The sequence below is a fragment of the Pelodiscus sinensis genome, chromosome 17 (assembly GCF_049634645.1).
Source record: "Pelodiscus sinensis isolate JC-2024 chromosome 17, ASM4963464v1, whole genome shotgun sequence".
In the NCBI taxonomy this organism is placed as follows: domain Eukaryota; kingdom Metazoa; phylum Chordata; order Testudines; family Trionychidae; genus Pelodiscus; species Pelodiscus sinensis.
In genome coordinates, this window is record NC_134727.1 from 33413657 (window position 1) to 33433009 (window position 19353).

At 41.4% G+C, this 19353-nt stretch overlaps 1 protein-coding gene across 3 annotated transcripts in view; it reads left to right on the top strand.

The window, feature by feature from the left end:
* CNOT6 (CCR4-NOT transcription complex subunit 6) overlaps positions 1-19353 on the top strand; it is a 75972-nt gene that overhangs the window by 20839 nt on the left and 35780 nt on the right. For all 3 annotated transcript variants that reach the window (XM_075900500.1, XM_075900499.1, XM_075900498.1), the window contains one exon: positions 15509-15622. In XM_075900500.1, coding sequence (XP_075756615.1) covers positions 15511-15622 — 112 coding nt within the window. In that variant the 5' untranslated portion in view covers positions 15509-15510. The remainder of the gene's footprint in view (positions 1-15508; positions 15623-19353) is intronic.

Below are 19353 nucleotides of genomic sequence, written 5' to 3' on the forward strand. Positions count from 1 at the left end.
TATTGTACAATCCCCTTGCGACTTACCATATATCACATGCTACTGAGATGTTAATTTCCTCCTACAATCAGCCAGTGATACTAGCTGTCATCGCCTGCTACTTCAATTTTCAGAAAAGATCATTGTGCTTTCTCCCATGCTGTCCCTCAGACATGGGAGGAGCTCTCTGTAAACATCCAGGCTGTGTCTACACTGGCCCCTTCTTCGGAAGAGGCATGCTAATTTCTAACTTTGGAATAGGGAAATCCGCGGGGGATATTTAAATATCCCCCGCGGGATTTAAATAAACATGGCCACCCCTTTTTTTCCCGGCTTGGGGAAAAGCCGGAAAAGAGCGTCCAGACTGGCGCGATCCTCCGGAATAAGAGATCCTCCGGAAAAGGGCTTTATTCCGGAGGATCGCGCCAGTCTGGACGCTCTTTTCCGGCTTTTCCCCAAGGGGCGGCCATGTTTATTTAAATCCTGCGGGGGATATTTAAATCCCCCGCGGATTTCCCTATTCCAAAGTTAGAAATTAGCATGCCTCTTCCGAAGAAGGGGCCAGTCTAGACGTAGCCCCACAGTACTGCCTCTTCTTTAAATCTGCACTCAGAACTCTGCTTTGCCTACAAAATACTTAATGATTAGGTGGCTAATTTGTTGTGACGACTGATTGTCATGCTGGCCAGTATTGTTTCATTATTTTCTTGTGCTGGTCTGTATTGAATGTTTTATCTTGTCATTTCTTAGATTGTGAGCCCTCTGATGAAGGGTTGTCTTTTTGTTCTTTGTTCATACAGTGTCTAAATTGGGGATTCTGGTTCATGACCAGGGGATCTTGAATATTGCCACTGGAGCCATAAATAATAGTTTGCACATTTTAAGCATCCGTACATTTAATTCACATGTATACATTTTCTGGATTGCATGATCTGGTTTGATTTCATTGAGCTTTTGTACACAAACTTATAAAAAATTATGCTTTTTTGGACAGATTTGTGAGGTTAAAACTGTGCTGTTTAGAGTTCCAATATTGACAACCCTTCTACTGTTGTACTGAAGAAAAAAAATCAGTTCTTAGCTATTTTTTAATGTGAGATTGAATTCCCTAAAAGGTTGTGCCCCTACAAATGCACTATTGATACAAAGACCTTCTGCAAGGGAATGAAAAAAGAAAAGAATAAGATGGTGGAGATTAACTAGCAAGACATTCTTGCTTTTTCATGTCAGCTATCCATTTCAGCTTTATCATGTCAGCTAACTTACCAATGCTCTTATGTGAGTAGGCTCATCTGAAAATGCTTACTTTCAATATGTAACCCCACAAAATCTTGATATATTAAGAGCAATTTAAAGGAACTGCTGCTGCCTTGGGACATTTTTGAAAAATGTATTCCTAGCAATATATACTTGAGCTGTTTCTGATAGGAATATTTCATCTTGTATTTGATGCTACAAGCCATTGACATCACATTTGATTATAAGAATGATTGTTTAGCTGCAAATAGAGAATTATAACTAAAGGAAAATATTTAAAGCAATTATTCCTAAGAATAAAACATACAATTTTCAGCTGTGATAGTAAGTATTAATGGTCTTTGTGGACTTGCTGTTGCCATACAATATCTGATTCACCTCAGAAAACCAGCTATTCGTATTACAAATACAAATATTGAACAAATGCTAATATTAAACATAATCACATGGTGATTTAGTCCTAGGGCTGTTGCTACACTTCAAAGGCGAAAGTGCCACGTGGAGCCCTGGGTCAGCAAGAGACTTCCGAACTGACCCCAGGCTCCATGCAGCGCTGCTGCTTTGAAACATTGTGGGGGAACTCTGGTCCAGCTGCAGTGTCCCCAGGCTCCTCGTAGCATTTCAAAGCGGCAGTGCCACGTGGAGCCCAGGATCAACTGGGGATTCCCCTGCTGACTCTGGGCTCCAGGCAGTGTTACCATTTTGAAACGCTGCAAGGAGCCTGAGGCTGGTCGCCCCACGGCCTTTCAAAGCGGCAGTGCTGCATGGAGCCCAGGGTCAGCGGGGAAGTCCCCTGCTGATCCCGGGCTCCGTGTGGCACTGCCACTTTGAAATGCCACGTGTAGCCTAGGGACACCCCAGCTGGTCCCAGGCTTCATGTGGTGCTGCCACTTTGAATTACCCCCACTTCTCTCCCCCTCCCCTGTTGCCTCTTTCTGATAGTGGCAGAGGGGGAAGGGAGGGGAGACTAGTCAACTAGTCGTTCACATCCCTATTGTGATTACTAATATAATCTCTTAACAGAGGCATTCAGAGGATTTTTATAATGTGTGCTTGTCCCTTTTTTCATCTTTGTAATGTTGAGGCCTGGGAGATTTGTTTGGTTTTCAAAAGTTGTGGGTTTTTGTTGTGGGATGTGTGTGTTCTGGGTTTTTTTGTTTTGTTTTTTTTAATCTTGGAAATACCAATAGTAATCAGACGTGGTCCTCCGTGGTTTTGTTGGAGCACTTTTTTCAAGAGATTTGGGGTACTTTGAAGTCACTCCTTAATGGAGGTAATGGTGATGTTGAACCTTTGACAGATATTTCTCTGTAGTGCTAATAAGCCATTGGTCTTATAGCTAGCAACAAAAACAAAATTAAGTTGTCTGACTTAATTTCTCCAATTCTTAACTGCTCATCTTTCTTCATCTTGTTGTGTTTCACTAGTTTTCCAGTAACCAGAGTCTTCCAGAGTAAAAAAGATCAGGTTTTATAATGTGTGAAGGGACAGATAGGTCCTACGCCAGCAACCAAAGGGTTAAGGAGAGCTTGTGGCCCCAGATTGCCCCACTCTGCTGCATCTGCAACATATGTCAGACATGGAGAAGCAAGTTAAAAAGAGGAGACCTAATTCAACTGCAGACCAGAAACTAAGCTAGCTTGCTGGCCTGATAAGCTTCTTCTAGAATTGATGACCAGTTTGTGGGGCATTGACAGAAGCATAGACTGTTTGAAGGCAAACCTTAAGTAGAATGGTGGAGTCCCTTGGATGACCCTGTTCTGAGATGTGGTTTCTGAATTCCTTTGGCCTTTACCATCCTGGAAGGGTTGGGGACTGAAGCGTGACTTGGCCAGAGAGCTAAAGCACTGCTGCTTTGACTTGGGACATGGACATGTACCAGCAGACACCCACAGCTAGGTGAGTTGTGTCTTGGCAGGCCATGAGGGGATGCCATAGTTGAAACCAGTCAGAAATGTAAACAACAAGCAGAAACTTGACACAACCTTTCAGGTCTTTTATCTATATGTTTATTTTAGAGATTTATGGGTCTGTCAGTGAGACCATCTGTCTGCAAGTCTGTTTGTTCAAGAACTCCTCCTAAATGGTAGAGCTAGGACTACCAGATTTGGTATGTAGCTTCCTTTTCACCAAATCCTGACCTTGATTTAAGTTAGGTTGTGCCAGGAAAATGGGATGTGCATGGAATTCTATTGTTTTCCATAACATGGAAAAGGAGGAGACTGAGCGGACGACTATCGTACAGAGTGACCACAAGGGAGTGGCTACACCATCAACAAAGTGGCCAGGTGGGATCAGGGCTTGCCATATTGCCAGCCACCGGCCCAAGTAAATGGCCCCCCTGTCCTAGACAGTGCCGGACAGAGTGGGAAGCCCTGCTGCCCATTGGCCCTGCTGCCATGCTTGTCCACCCCTCTTGGGACCACGCTAGGGGCTGGCAGGGCAGGTCAGCACCCCCAAGAAACAGTGGGGCCAGAAACTGTGGACCACCGTTTCCTCCCCAGAGGAGAGAGCCCCCAAGGAGAGGCGGGGAACTACAGTCTACACAGAGACACAAACTCTCTCTCTCTCTCTCTGCCTCTGCCTCTTCCTCTGCCGGAGGAAAGCCCCACCTCCAGAGGAGAGGCTGGGAACCATGCCCTCCCCCCAGACATGTACTCTCCCTCAGGAGAGGCCAGGAACTGTGGCAGACAGAATCCTTCCTGCAGTTTTCCTTCCCTAAATCACTGGTTTCATCTGGCATAGGTTAGTTGTAAGCTAAAGCTGCCATGTGAACTTTTTGTAGGTCATATGAAATGAGTTTCTGGTTCTTATTCTAGCTCTTTGTGGTTAGCCATTCACACTACAGCATAGTCACTCAATAATGAATATTCATTACGCCCTTTTCTGCTGCCATCCTAGCAGAAACAATTGAATGTATATTGAGAATGTCAACCCTATAAGTAAAAAGTCTCAGAGATCAGTCCTAAAGGTTTCAGACATTGTTGGGCAGCAGAGTACTGTAGTACAACTGATCTGTGAATGGAATACATTCAGGACTTCACTCTCCAATACAGTCCAGCTCCTTCCACAAATATTAATGGCTTAATTTTCAGAGGTGTTAAGAACCTGAGATTGTGAATTAACTTCAGTCAGAATTGCTAGTGTGAGCATTTATGAAAAATCAAGCCGCAGATTTTATCTAAGTAAATTAAACATTATGTTGTAGGAGGAAGAAGTGGGCTGTGCCCACAAAAGCTCATGATACCATCTACATGTTTTGTTAGTCTATAAAGTGCTACCAGACCATTTGTTGTTGTTTTTTGTTAGTTTGGTAGGTAAAATCTCCCAAGATTTCATCCTATTTGCCACCATACTGTGTATGCACCATTTTGGCGCAAGAATTTCCCTGCAGTTGCTCTTCTAGGCAGCCAGAAGTTGCTGTGGCATTGGGCATCATAGCTGGCATCAGAGAGAAATCTGCTTTTCTGGAATGGAAAGGAGTGAGGAAGGGGGTAGGGAAAATTGCGCAAGTCAGAGGAAAGAACCTGGTTTATAGGAAACTGGGTAGGAACAGAAGGTGGCGAGACAGAAGCACAAAGGGTTGATTAGATGCAATGGCGGATAGCGACAGATTTTGAACACAATAGAGCATGGGTTCCTCCTGAACCCAGAAGTTTTGCCTCTAATCTTGTTCCATCAGGAAATACTTATGAAACCCACTGGCAAAATATGTCTTGTTCTCTTCTAGTGGCTGGTCCTCAGAACACAACTACCTGCTACTGGTACCAGATAGTCCCTTAGTAGGTGCACATGATGGAGCATGCTCTTGGAATTAATCAAGGTTTTGTAGAGAATTATTTTGTTTTCTGTGGTACCTCTGTCAACGTTTGACAGGAATTGGAAGATACATAGTGAATGAGGCAGGATTGCAGATAGAAAAAGGATGGACGCGTAGTTAAGGAAGATAGAATCCAGTTGTTTAGAAAGGCTTTCATTCCTGTCTCTTCCATGAAGTTCCTATTAGGGATGTTGAATAGTGTTAGTAAGCTAATTGAGTAGCCGATGGAATTTCCACTGATTATTCAATAATTGAGTAGCCGATGGAATTTCCACTGATTTATTCGATAAGTTAATAAGGGGGTTATATCCGGGGGTAGTGTGAGTCAGAACTGAGCAGTCTTGACTTGCGCTGGCTCTGGGACCGCTGCGGCTCTGCTTTTTAAATATAGTAAGAGCCTGCAGTGATCTGGGACCAGGCACAAGCTGGGACAGCTAAGTCCTGGCTCATGCCAGGTCCCTGCTGTGGTTCTGCCTTCCCTGCCCCCCATGGAGACAGCGCTTTCCCCCCTAGACAATGTCTGTCCTACGTTCACCTCGTAGTTTAACAGTAAGTGCACTTTAGTGCCTTTGAATTGTACTCCTGTAATATCCAGCCCCTGACACTGTCTACTGAGAAATTCCAGATCTTCTGCACCCAAAGGTGCAGAGTATTCCAGTTTTACCTTAAACCACACAACAATTGTGAGCACATAAGTAAACCACCTACTGTTTTATTATAAGAGCCAATAAAAATTTAACTAGAAATGAAAGAAAATGAATGGAAACAGAAGCGTTCAGTAAAAACATCATAGGCTGCAAACCTGTGTCTACACTTACCAATAGTTAATAAAGTATGCTTTCCCCTAGAACTTTAGTGTTTTGCAGAGCAAGACCCAAAACTTCATAAAAGCATCCAGATTCCCCATGACATTTCCTTAGTGAATCATAGAATACTAGAACTGGAAGGGACCTTGAGAGGTCATCAAATCCAGTCCCCTGCCCTCATGGCAGAACCAAGCAGGAGTGGGCAAAATACAGCTTGTGTACTGAATCCAGCTTGCTGGTACCTCCACCAGGCTCTCTGGCTACCCCACCCCCACCTTGTGCTCAGGGCAGCTCTCTGAATGCTGTGAGCCAGGAGAGGGGAAGAGAGGATTCCACTGCTGCTGCAAAATCTTGCAGCTCCCATTGGCCGGTTTCCAGACAATGTGAGCTGCTTGTTGGCAGGACAGGCAGCACATGATGTACCCCTCCCCATTCTGGGTTCGCAGCATTCAGAGTCAGCTGGTGCAGAGGCAATGAAGACAGGGACGGGCAGGACTGCTGGCCAGGAGCTTCCTAAGTAAGTGTTTTCCAGCCACAGCCTGCCTCTGGCACCTAGCCCTCCCCCAACTCTTTGTCCCCCTTCTGTACCCATAACTCCTCGCAGACCTTGCACCCCCCTCCTCTACCCATGTTCCAGGTCTCAACTCCCTCCTTCACACAAACTCCTTCCCAGATCCCACACCATCTCCATTAATATCTTGGAAGAGTGCAGCCCTTGGAGTGGCCCCCCGATCAACAGTTATTGCCCACCCCGATCTAGATCATCCCTGACAGATGCCTGTCTAACCTGCTCTTGTGTATACCTAATGAATGGCTCCATAGTGCTTCTGTCCCTTCTGTGTAATACTGCAAGAAGCCTTTGGTTCTATTCTGAAGTAGCCTTTGGGTTCTATTCACAGTCAGTATGAAGTTCTGTCTGTAATGTTCCCTTTTCACCTGCAAGAGGTTTTAATCACTCAGTTGTGCCTCTGATGGTTTTCCATGCATAGTTTTGAGAGGAAGCAAAGCTAGTCCTTTGAGCCTTGCGTTACCTCACCTGCTGATAAGGGAGGAGTGACAACTCATTCTTGCTTGAACGGCCCATCCCTGAGGATACATCACCTTCTGGTGACTAATTTCTATTCCTAGTCCATAAAGCATATTTTGAACATAAATATAGTATTCCTTAAATATTACCCATACATGCACATCATCAGGATTGGGTCTTGCCAAATTACAAATCTTTTGTAGATATTTTGTATGATATTCCTTATATTTAAACTAGAAGATTTACTTGGTGTTTCTTGGATCCTTAACTCAATTAATTTTTGTCTTTGGAAAATAAAATGAAACTGTACATGCTTAATTTAAATCATTGCTCTGAGGTGGGGCTAGGGATGAGGGGTTCAGTATGCAGGCTGCTCTGGGGACAGAGGATTTCCTCGGCCCCCTCTCATCGTAGCAGCTTAGAGCCAGGTGGAAAGCGTCTCTCAATAGTCACTGCAGCACCAGCAGGCACAGTGTGGGAGGGGTACATGTCCCTCAACTGGGGCAGGTCCAAGTTTGTCTGCCACCTGTGTGCCACAGTGAAGAATGCAGCAACTGTTCACTTTCCCCTTGCTGCCTGGCGAAGGGGAGAAGTCAGCAATGCTCCTATACAAATTGGGGATGCGAGGGGAGCATCTTCTACTCCACCTTCCCTAAATGGTGCTGAGGTGTGTGTGTGGAAGGCTCGGGGCTAGGGCAGACCCACATTGGGGGTGTGTGTGCGCCCCAGCCAGCTCCTTTTACTTGGCTGGTGATTCTCTCTCTTTTTTGTATGACTTTCTGAGAAACAGTCCTGTTTTAGGCACATCCTGTTTTCCTGACACGGCCAAACCTTTACCCTGCTTTAAGTTATAAGAGGAAGCTGTATATCAAATTTGGCATTCCTACCTCTTACAGTTTAGGAGGAGTTCTTGAACAAACGGACGACTGGACTGACAGGCACACTCAAATATATAGTAGATAACTTCCAAGATAGCACGTTACATAACTGGGCCAAGTAAAGGTTGCATGGACGTTCTTAATTCTAACATTTCCTAAATTCTGAGTGTTTGACTTGGCAACTCAAATGTTCTTTTAGTATTTTTGTGGGAGTGTAATATGTATATTTGCGTGAGTGTGAGAGAGAATAAACAAGGTTCTACAGTAATAAATAGAACCATTTCAAATGATCAAGTGAAACATCAGGCAAAGAATGCATTTTATATTGACAAACTGTTCTATTTTGATAATTGTAAATTAGTTTCACTGAGATTTTTAAAGTATTAGTAACTGTACTGTGATGTATATTTTGTAAAAATGAATAGTAAGCTCTCACTACAGTGACCCCTATTTAATTCTTTAGTGCTAACAAGATAGGTAGCTTAGTGTGGCTCTGCTAAAAAAAATTCCTTGAATTATGTAATTGATTTCTACAGACAAGCAAAGATGTTTAAAGATTTTACAACTATAGAACAAGGTACCCTATCCCTGTAATATATAGTATGTGTAGAAATACACCTGGCATACAATTCAAGGTCACATGTGCAAAGCATAAGATTATCAAAACCTCAAACTATACATCTGTTGACAAGTTGCAAGAATCTCAAGCTGCCAAATAGATATTTTGGTACACTGAGCTATAAAATTTTAAATAACACATTAGCTGTGGTCAGAAAAACCTAGGTACAAGGAGGGCAGTTTGTTGGAAAGGCACCATTTATTTGAAATTGACTTAGTTTAAAATTAGAACATTAACAGTCAGGATTCTAGTCCTCTTTAGATAAAAAGTACAATTCTGAAAATTCACTATGGACAATAAGAATGACATCTCTTTGTTTAGAAGATCTGCTTGGTGTGTGTGTGTTGTTTTGGTTTATCCATTAAATTAAGCATATAAGTGAGTAATTTTTCATCCTCTTAGCCTTACTTAGTGCCTGTAGGTACAAGAGAATGATCTAGTTTCTATTCATTCTCATGCATCAATAGACTTATTTATAAACAAGTTCCGGATATAAGACTAGTCAGTTACACCTGTGCATACCCACAGCAGGAAATGTGGTGGGAGAGGTGCCATGAACGAAAGCATATTTTAGCTTGCACATCTCCACCTTAACCTTCCTCTCTTTCTTGTAAACTGAGCGTGTTTTCTGTGGAATCAGTGATACAAAATCTCAGTCTCATTGGAGAAGCCAAACTGGCTTAAATAACCCTTTAGGATAAATTGATAAATAAAATACAAATAAAATACTTTGGTAAAGAGGAAGAGTGCTAGTTTTGTGTGAAACTGCTTTGCTGTTTTAATATTTTTAGACTGTGACTACACTGAAAACCTTGCAATGGCATCCATGCCATTGTAAGGTGTGATGTTTAGCTGTTCATTATCACTGGGAAAGAGCACTCCTGGGAACCAAAATAAAACCATCTCCAGTGAGGGGCAGTAGCATCTCTGGGAATATGGTCCTCTGATAAAGCACAGTCCACACTCACGCTTGTTGTTAATTTTTTTGTTGTACGGAGAGCTGTTTTTCATACCTCTGAACAACAAAATGATGAAAGAGCTATTATAGACAAAGCCTCATGCAATGTGAAGTAATCTTTTAAATAAAGTGTTAGAATGTTTCATATTGTACTTGTATACTTGAAAGGCATAACATTTATAACTTTTTGACATTTAAAGTTTTTTTGATTAGTGTTAGGCCCTGGGTTTACTACACTGAATATAATAACTAAAAGGTTGTTTGACTGAGCAACTTTCACCTCACGTTTATTTTTTAGCAAGGGACTATTGAGTTCCCATGTTAGATTTTAATTATTTCATTTCAGTGAACAACATTGACAGTAATGATTACATAAACATCACTTCAGTTTTACACTGTCTGAAAAATTCCATCCCATTTTAAGGAATACTAAATGAGAATTTTTAAAAGTTACAGCCCCACAGAATTTGTGTAAAGGATAATGGACTTTTCTCGTTCTTGTAGATAGATTTGTTCAGTGGTAACTATGTTGTCATATGCCAGTGCCTTTACATGCTTCTCATCACAGAACATTTATTTTTATTTAACAAAAATAATTTCAATTACCTTTAATACTATGTATTACTTTGCTAGGTCATAATAGTTGGTCATATGTTAAAATTTCCTTTAAGACTTACTGTTTTTGTGGAAGGATGTTAAGACTTATTATCGAATAATTCTGTATTCAGCTAATGTAATACTGAGAATTGTGGGGGGTACAAGGTCAGTATAACATCCTTGTTCACAGTCTGTGATTTTTTTCCTCAGATTAGTAACATCTAAAATCAGTGGTTCCCAAACTTTTTGGCATCATGCCCCCTTTTTGATTTTTGAGAAACCCTCCCTCCCCAAAATAAGCAGCAAAACTTGGGGTGGGATTGACCAGGGTGTATGTGGCTGGGTCACCTCGCACCCCCCTGGGATTTCTTCATGCCCCCCAGTTTGGGAACCCATGATCTAAATGAATTAACTTCTAAACTTAATTTTGAACAAATCATCAGTGTGGTTCTTTATGCATTGCCTTATCTCAGACAACTAAGAAATACTTAGAAATACATACTTCTACAATAACAACATAAATTTTAATTTTTTCATATATTTGAAACATTTTTGGCAACTTTGTGACTTATCAGATCTTAATACCTCAGAAGGCATTTCCTTAAGAAAGAGAGATTTATTCACTGTAAAGGGCTCTTATAGTTTTGTTTTGAAAATTCAGTATGTTAACTGACCACTCAACTAATGTACTATACAGATAGAATTTACTAATATATTATTGCCTTGTTAGCAGTTTCCTTTATTTAAATATTCTAACATGTTTAATAAACGTTAAGGAGCAAACCTAAGGTTTGTAACTTCCCCCCCGCCCCCATGATGGATGTGTGTGTGTATATAATTTGCGTGTTTCTGGGGATGGGCAGAAAGATTGTAAAAGATCTTGGTTTGAATAAATAACTTGTATGCCAGATTTCAGTCCTTGACACATGAGATGGTTAATATCAAAATTTGAGGATTCCCCCCCCAAATGTTATCAATAGTTCAATTTTTTTAAATAATTTTATTTAATAAAACAAGTACAATTATACCCTCTTCATCTTAACACCATGTTTAGAAGTTATTTTATTCATAGGTTTGCTAAGCAGATATCCGATAATAAGCTGATATAAACTAAACTCCTAGATAGCTATATATAACAACAACAAAACAGCCAAGCATTTGTTTTTTAGAATTCCAAAATAAATAGTGCGTTAACCAAAAACAGTGATCAAGGGGAAGGGTCTATCACTATAAAAATGATAAACAAAAGATAATCAGTTTTCAGTTCCTCACACAATACTGAAGTGTGCAGTCTTTTAACCAGGAAAAGGTAGCTTTCAGTTGTAGATTTTTTTTTTTGTTACATAACTGCTGCCATAAACAAAACAATGACAAATTTTACAGCCTATATGTCTGCTCAGTCCTATTTCATGTTCTGCCAATCGCTAAGACAAAGAAGTTTGTTTACGTTGACGGAAGGTACTGCTTCCTGCTTCTAATTTACAGCATCACTAGAAAGTGAGAGCAGGTGTTCACATGGCACTTTTGTAGCTGACATTGCAAGGTATTTATGTTCAGCTATGCCAGACATTCATATGCCCCTTTCACGCTTCGGCTACCCAGAGGACATGCTTCTATGCTGATGATGTGCTTTAAAAATATGCATTCATTAAATTTGTGACTGAATTTCTTGAGGGAGAATTGTATGTCTCCTGCTCTGTTTTACCCGCATTCTGCAATACATTTCATGTGATAACAGGCTTGGATGATGGCCTTGCACATGTTTGTTGTAAGAATGCTTTCACAGTCAATTTGACAAAATGCAAAGAAGGTACCAATGTGGGATTTCTAAAGATAGCAACATTACTCAAGGCAAGGTTTAAGAATCTGAAGTACCTTCCAAAATCTGAGGGACCACCAAAAAAGAAAATCAACCTTCTGCTGGTGTACTCTAACTCCATATGATGAAAATGAACATGCATCAATCTCCCTGGTTGGATCATTATCAAGTAGAACAAAAGGTTCAAGAGAGTCTTCTGCTGCTGCAGACTCTCCAATAGCTGGATTCTTTATGTACTAGACGCTTTACCAGGATTTTGGGGTCTTACTTGCTGAGTGAAAGAAGATAAAAGTAGGTTGAAGAATCATTGTCTAGTACAGTGGTTCTCAAACTTCATTGCACTGTGATCCCTTTCTGAGAACACAAAATACTACATGATCCCTGAAGGGGGAACCAAAACCTGAGCCTTCATGAATCCCGCTACTCCAGGTAGAGGGGCCAAAGCTGAAGCCCAGGGGCTTCTGGTGTGTGTGTGGGGGGGGGGGAGGAGGGAGGGAGAAGCGGGGGGCAGGCATGTAAGCTTAGCTCTGGGTAGTGGAGCTTGGGGCTTGGACTTCAGACTTGCAAAGGCCTGAGGTGGGTCATGACTAGGGACGTTAAAATGCATTTATTTGTGTAAATGTGTATCAGCTGAAAATTTCATCTGATACATATTTACATATGGGGGGGAAGGGAGCGGTAGGAGCTGGTGCTTGTGGGGAGCCAGCTTTTAAATGGGAATTACAGAGGTGGTGCCTGCCGGGAATACTTCCCTGTAACGCACAGAGCCTGCAGGCTGGATGTGGCCCCAGCTTGCCCTTATTGGGTGCTTGAAGGTCAGGGTTTCTCCCCACGTGTAGCCGGGACCCAGTGCTGGCATTCCAGCCACAGTGTCCCCCGTTTGTCTGGAGTACCATTGCTGGCTCACGCTGCTGGGTGTGCGGGGATGCCGAGCCCCAAGCCTCACTAGCTAGATCAACACAAGCCATGCACTGGATTCAGCCCGAGGGCCAAAGGTTCCCCACCCCTGGTTTAGATGATGGGCTTCTTGAGGCAGAAACTGCTATGTTTTTATGTTGTAAAAGAGCAGAGTACTACGGGCAGTTAACTATTTAATAATGATGTTGCAAGGAATGGATGCATGCTCATTGAGAGAGGTGGTACATTAATTCTCCGTGAAACTACTTGACCTGATTTATGCAGGGTGCCATGGACAATTTTGCTGCACCTTGGAACTTCTGCATAAATTTCAAGTAACATTAGAAAGTATCTTTTTAACTGAAATCAGTTAAATATTTGTGCAGCTTGTTTTGGTAATAAAATAAGCTAGAATGCTAGGACTGATCTGATTTTACAAAAAAAGGAATGTGTACCTTTCTGGGGACCAGGATCTGGGCAAGAGTTAGATAAATCTAGGATGTAGTGTGGGATTTTGAAACCAAAGAGGATGTGCTTCTCTTTCCTTCCTTTTTGGGGGAGGGATTGTGAAGGGGACCCTAATAGTTTGATATTTGTGGAGGGAATAAGTGTTCTTTAATGCATCAGTTCTTGTCAGCAAACAGCTTACCTACAGTCCTGTCCTCAGTACATACCAGAGGATGTAATGAAAATGGATAAACACCCTAGAGAGATTTGTGTGTAGTGAGGAGTGATGCAGCTAGTGTTGGATTTAAAAAAAAAAATCTGTTGAAAATTTTCAGGATTAATACCTGTTGAGATGGATGGAAGAACTCCTGTGTCATCATTAATTATCTTTTCATATTCAGGCAGGCAATATGTAATGGTTCAGATTTCAAAAGGTACTTTTGCAAACATAAATGAATTTAAAAGGAGAAAAAACTTACCCCTTCTCTGGCATGGATGGGTACTGTGGTTATTTCTAAATGTGCAGAGAAAATAGCATTCTGGTAACTTGTGTATTAATGATTCTCATTCCATTCCAATTAATAATTATTATGAGAAACTGTTGTTGCTAATAGTTCTTGAAAATGAGTAAGTGCAAGCATCTTCATAAATGGTCTATCAGCCAGCTCTGAAAATTGCATAATATAACACTGTTTGAATGTGTCTCCCCCCCCTTTTTTGGGTGGGCTACTTAATACTTTAACAAATGTTAAAGCAGGCTGCTTTAAAGCAGTCTTTAAAAGAGTATAGTGATATAATTAAAAAAAGGAAGTGAGTAATAGGAGTAGATATTGGCATCAGTTATCTCAGCTATATGTGCTTAGTAGTTGTTAAACCTGAGAGAACAAGATGACTATTTTTGAGTTGTCTTGTTTAAACATATTTCTATTTATACAAGCCAAAATACCGAGGAACTTTCTAATCCTGCCTTCTGTAACAAGACCGTTTCACTGCATTCTAGCAATACCCAGGCTCTAGCAGGCTTTGTGGGTTTGACGGGAGGGTTAGCATGTGGTACGATAGCTCCTGAACACTGGTTCATCTTTGTAAACCCCCACATCCTTAGCAGGCCTGGTGTAAGCACAAAAATTGCATCACTTGTTAACTAAACACTATAAAAGCTCTGTTATCTAGCACTCAATTAAACAGCATTTCTGATATCTTCAAATACAAATCTTCAGTCTAATAACTGGGACTGGTATACTGCCCAGCACATTATGCAGTTGAATATTCTGTGCTCTATTTTTATGGAAAAGAGGCAGAAGACAAGTCAGCAAGCTAATATCAGGGATTTAGTCAAAAAAGTAGCTTTCAGGATATGTCATTGGGTGATTACCTATTCAGCCCAATCTCCTACACCTTCTACATCTACAATGATAATTGATGTTGATAATGATGACCCTGAGGCCCTGCAAGATCCTGAAGTACCTTCTGAATTATTAAAGAAATATTAAATTATCTTCTGTATAGTTTGTGTTAAGTGTATTGTTAGTAATCTAGTTGAACACCATGTGCTGCCCATAGGGATATGAGGTGTCATAACCTACTATATAGAAAACTTTACGTGTATATACCTAAGTGCTTCAAGAAACCACCCCTCTGCAGTACAGCACTTATACTGGATTTGAGCGTACCTCTATACTATTTTATATTTTATTCATTTAATTGTACTCTAATTCCTTGAAAAATGGTATTCCATTGGTAAAGTATAACTCTGTTAAGAAGAATATTTGATTAACTGGCACTCCCCATTCCGCAGACATGTTGGATAACAGAGCTTTTACTGTACCGCCTCTCTCCGAGTTACGAACGAGTTACGGACCAAACACTTGGCCGTAACCCGAGCTGTTCGTAACTCGGACCCCATTGAGTTACACGCGACCGCATTGTTCGTAAGCATGGGTTGCGTTCGTAACTCGGGGATCGTCTTTACGACTGCTCCATGGGAGCTTTGGTCGTAAGTGCGAACTGTCGTAACTCAACCGTTCGCAACTCGGGGGCAGCTGTATAATCAGTTTTGTTAACTAATTAAGTTAAATCAATATCGGACATTCTTCATCTGATTTCAGAGCATCCATAATAAGGATGTGCAGACTGGATGTGTAGACTGGGCCACCTTTTGCTATTGTTCTAGGTTGTAATCGCCTGTGTTCTTTCTGGCAACACTTTTTCTCCCCCTTGGTTTGTGACATGACACAGTAAGATTTGTCCCAGATGAAATAATTACATGTATTATCTAAATATCAGGACATATTCTCTGTATTAAAGTAGCTCTTGAAACGAGGAATGTTCTTTAGAACAAAGATAATATGTTTGTTAAATGGAATAATGTAACAAAGTGGTATTTTTCTGTGCTTTTCAACAGGAATGCCCAAAGAAAAGTACGATCCACCTGATCCACGGAGGATGTACACAATTATGTCCTCAGAGGAAGCAGCCAATGGAAAGAAATCAAATTGGGCGGAGTTGGAAATAAGTGGTAAGAAATGGAGGAATACTGGTTATGTGGTGAAATGATTTGATTTAAAATTGGAATTCCAATACTAGGCATCAGATAAACTTTTATCCTGTAGACCAGCGCAACTCAATACACGGCCCATGGACTGCCTGCAGCCCATTTGTTTGTGGCCTACAGTGTGGTTTGGGTTTACATGGGGCTCAACATGCAGCCTGTGGGTGGGATCCTTTGAACATGGCCTCTACCAGGAACATGCTTCGCAATGGCGAGGCATCTCCCAGGCAGGGTGAGCATTGAAAGACCCAAGCGGGAACAGAAGGGTACAGGGTGTTAGTGTTCTCGCCACCAGAGAGGAGGTGCTGGGAACACCGGGGCATTGTGGGGAGTGCTTTGTTATTCATGCCTCGTCGGTGTGAAAGAAGCTATTTGCATATATATTTGCACGGACATGCAATCACCCTTAAGTTGCCGCCCTTGGCATGTGCTTTGACTATCATTTTGTCCCTTGGGGTTTCCAAAGTTGAGTAGCCCTGCTGTAGACAATCCCTCACAAGTAAGCAGGGTTGAATTACATAGGCACTTGCTTATTTGAATAAGAAATTTAAAGAACACCAAGGAGTTCTTGCTAGTAAATTGATGCCCAACATGGCATTGGGAAATATTGTGTAGCAGTAGATTTCCCTTACAAATAGGAGATAAAAACAAAGGTGTTGACCACTTTGGGCCATTAAAAATTTCTGGGCACTTCACATAGGTGTTAAAGGTATTTAAATCTGATGCACTGACCAAAATTGGGCAGTTGCGTTCTACCTCCCTGTATTTTAGGTAAGCTAAATTAGGATTTGTTTCCTCTCCTAAACTGCTTTGTGACTGTGCTGTTTGACAGGGCACAATTGCTGCAATTGAATGGCTGAAGAGGTATTCCGGTACATACTTGATATTTCCAGTTAAAAGACCTACATCCCTTGCTTGAAGTTTGTTGTTGTACACATGTATGACTAGGTGTTTGAGGACCTGATTCAGAAAAGCACTTTAATATATGATTGTTTTCCTGAGTAAGGGATGTATGGACAGACTGCCACCAAATTAATAATACCTTTTTACTGTAGATTTGTAAAGCACTTTGGGATCTCTTAGAATGAAAGGTACTATAAAGATGTACAATTACTACATCTGAGCTTGTCATAATAGGTTAGTTAATGTTGATGTAGAAGGCTTTAATTTAACAGGAGCTTTAAACCTTTGTTTTATAAAAAGGCAAAAAACAAAACAATGTATACTTTGAATTCTGTTTGAATTTTTCATGCTGGTTTGGTACAACTACTCCAAAATTATCACCCTCCCCTTTTTATTCCCCCTCCCTCCCCTTGTATAATTTGAGGATGCCACGTGGCATATTTATATCTCCCCCTGGTTTCTTCCAAGCTGGAGAGAGTCACATGGTCTCTGGCCAAGCACCTAGATTCCTTCCCAGGTGAGTCTCTGGTACCTAAGAGATCTATTGTCCCTGGAGCCTTGCTAATTAGCATGTTCATAGGCTGAGCCCATTGCTCAACCACATACAGAAAAACTTCTAGTATCCATACAGAGTACATGTTTATAGCACCACACACAGATATTATACAATTACATGAATAGAATATATAGACTCAGTAGATAGTAAGCTTTCATTTGACACCTTACATGGCCCTCTTTGTACCCTCTTTTGGGGCAAACACCCCGCCCCCATTGGCGCAGCAGTGACCTGGCTGCTTCCCTTAAACTCCGGTAACCTGACAACTACACTACAGTTTTTTCCATTAGAGATCAGCCTACAGTACAATACAAACATTTGTAGTCTAGAACAATGTAGCAGGATCCAGGCTAGCCTTTACATACGTTTTAATTCCTTAGAGTTAATTGACAATCAGTAAATTCAAGCTTTTATTTATATATAGATATATATGCACATAAAATATATCTGGAGACAAGCCCTGTATGTGTGACACTGTCTCATCAGTACCTTGTAGCATAAGGGAAAATTCTCAGTTGATCAAGGGGAGACCATGAGTTGAAATCTCACCTGTACTAATTGTGGTTTATATTCCATGCACTTCATGACTGTTATTAACCAGGGCTAGGAACCCCAGTCAATGGTGGAGAGAAATGAGCTGTCACTGCATATTACAAATGTATTAAGACATTGTAGAAGGTCACCACAGGCACATTTAGCAGTAGAACCCAGGACTCCAAATATGGTGGTCCATATCAGTGCTTTAGTGTTTGGTCTTTCCTTCAGGTGTGTACTGAATTTAAAATCATAGAATTATAGGGTTGGAAGAGACCTCAGGAGATCAGAGTCCAACCCTCTGCCCAATGCAGGACCAATCCCAACTAAATCATCCCAGCCAGGACTTTGTCCTGTAAAAACCCAACTTCTACCACCTCCCTTGGGAACCCATTCTAGTGCATCACCACCCTTCTAATAAAATAGTTTTTACTAATATCCAACCTAGACTTCCCACCACTGCTACTTGAGACCATAGCTCCTTGTTCTGCAATCTGTCACTACTGAGAACAGACTTTCTCAATCCTCTTTGGAACCTCCCTTCAGGAAGTTGAAGGCTGCTATCAAATCCCTCCTCATTCTTCTCTTTTGCAGACTAAACAAGACCAAATCCCTCAGCTTGTCCTCAGCTCCAGCCTCCCAATCTTTTTCGTTGCCCTCTTCTGGACCCTCTTCGATGTGTCCACATCTTTTCTGTAATGGGGGGAGACCAGAATTGGACACAAGACTCCAGATATGGCCTCACCAGTGACAGATAAAGGGGAATAATCACTTAGAATCATAGACTACTAGAACTGGAAGGGACCTTGAGATATCAAGTCTAGTCTTCTGCCCTCATGTCAGGATCAAGCATGGTCCTTATCATCCCTGATAGAGTAGGTTAGACAGACATCTTAAATATCACCAGTGATGGAGATGCCATAACTTCCTTAGGCCATTTATTCCAGTCTTTAACCACCCTGACAGTTAGGAAGTTTTTCCTAATGTCCAAACTAAAATGTTCTTGCTGCAGTTTAAGCCCATTGCTTCTTGTCCTATCATCAGAGGCCAAGTAGAACAATCCCCCCCCTTCCTCTTAGTAACCTGAAAACTCCTATCATGTCTCTGCTAGGTCTTCTCTTTTCCAAACTAAACAAGCCCAGTTCCTTCAGCTTGCCTCAATAGCTCGTTTTCTAGACCTTTAACCATTTTTGTTCCTCTTCTCTGGACCTTCTCCAATTTTTCCACATCTTTCTTGAAATGTGGTGCCCAGAACTGGACACAATACTCCAACTGAGGCATAATGAATGCAGCAGAGAGCAGAAAAATGACTTCTCGTGTCTTGCTCACAACACTCCTGTTAATGCATCCCAAAATCATGTTTACTTTTTTTGCAACAGTGTCACACTGTTGACTCATATTTAGATTGTAGACCACTATGACCCCTAGATTCTTTTCTGCAGAACTCTTTCCTAGACGGTCACTTCCCTTTCTGTTTGTGTGAAACGGATTGTTCCTTCCTATGTGGAGTACTTTGCATTTGTTCTTATTAAACTTCATCCCATTTACCTCAGACCATTTCTCCAGTTTGTCCAGATCATTTTGAATTATGACCCTATCCTCCAAAGCACTTGCAACCCCTCTCAGCTTGGTATCATCTGTAAACATAATAAGCATACTTTCTATGCCATGATCTAAATCGTCGATGAACTGGTCCCAGAACTTG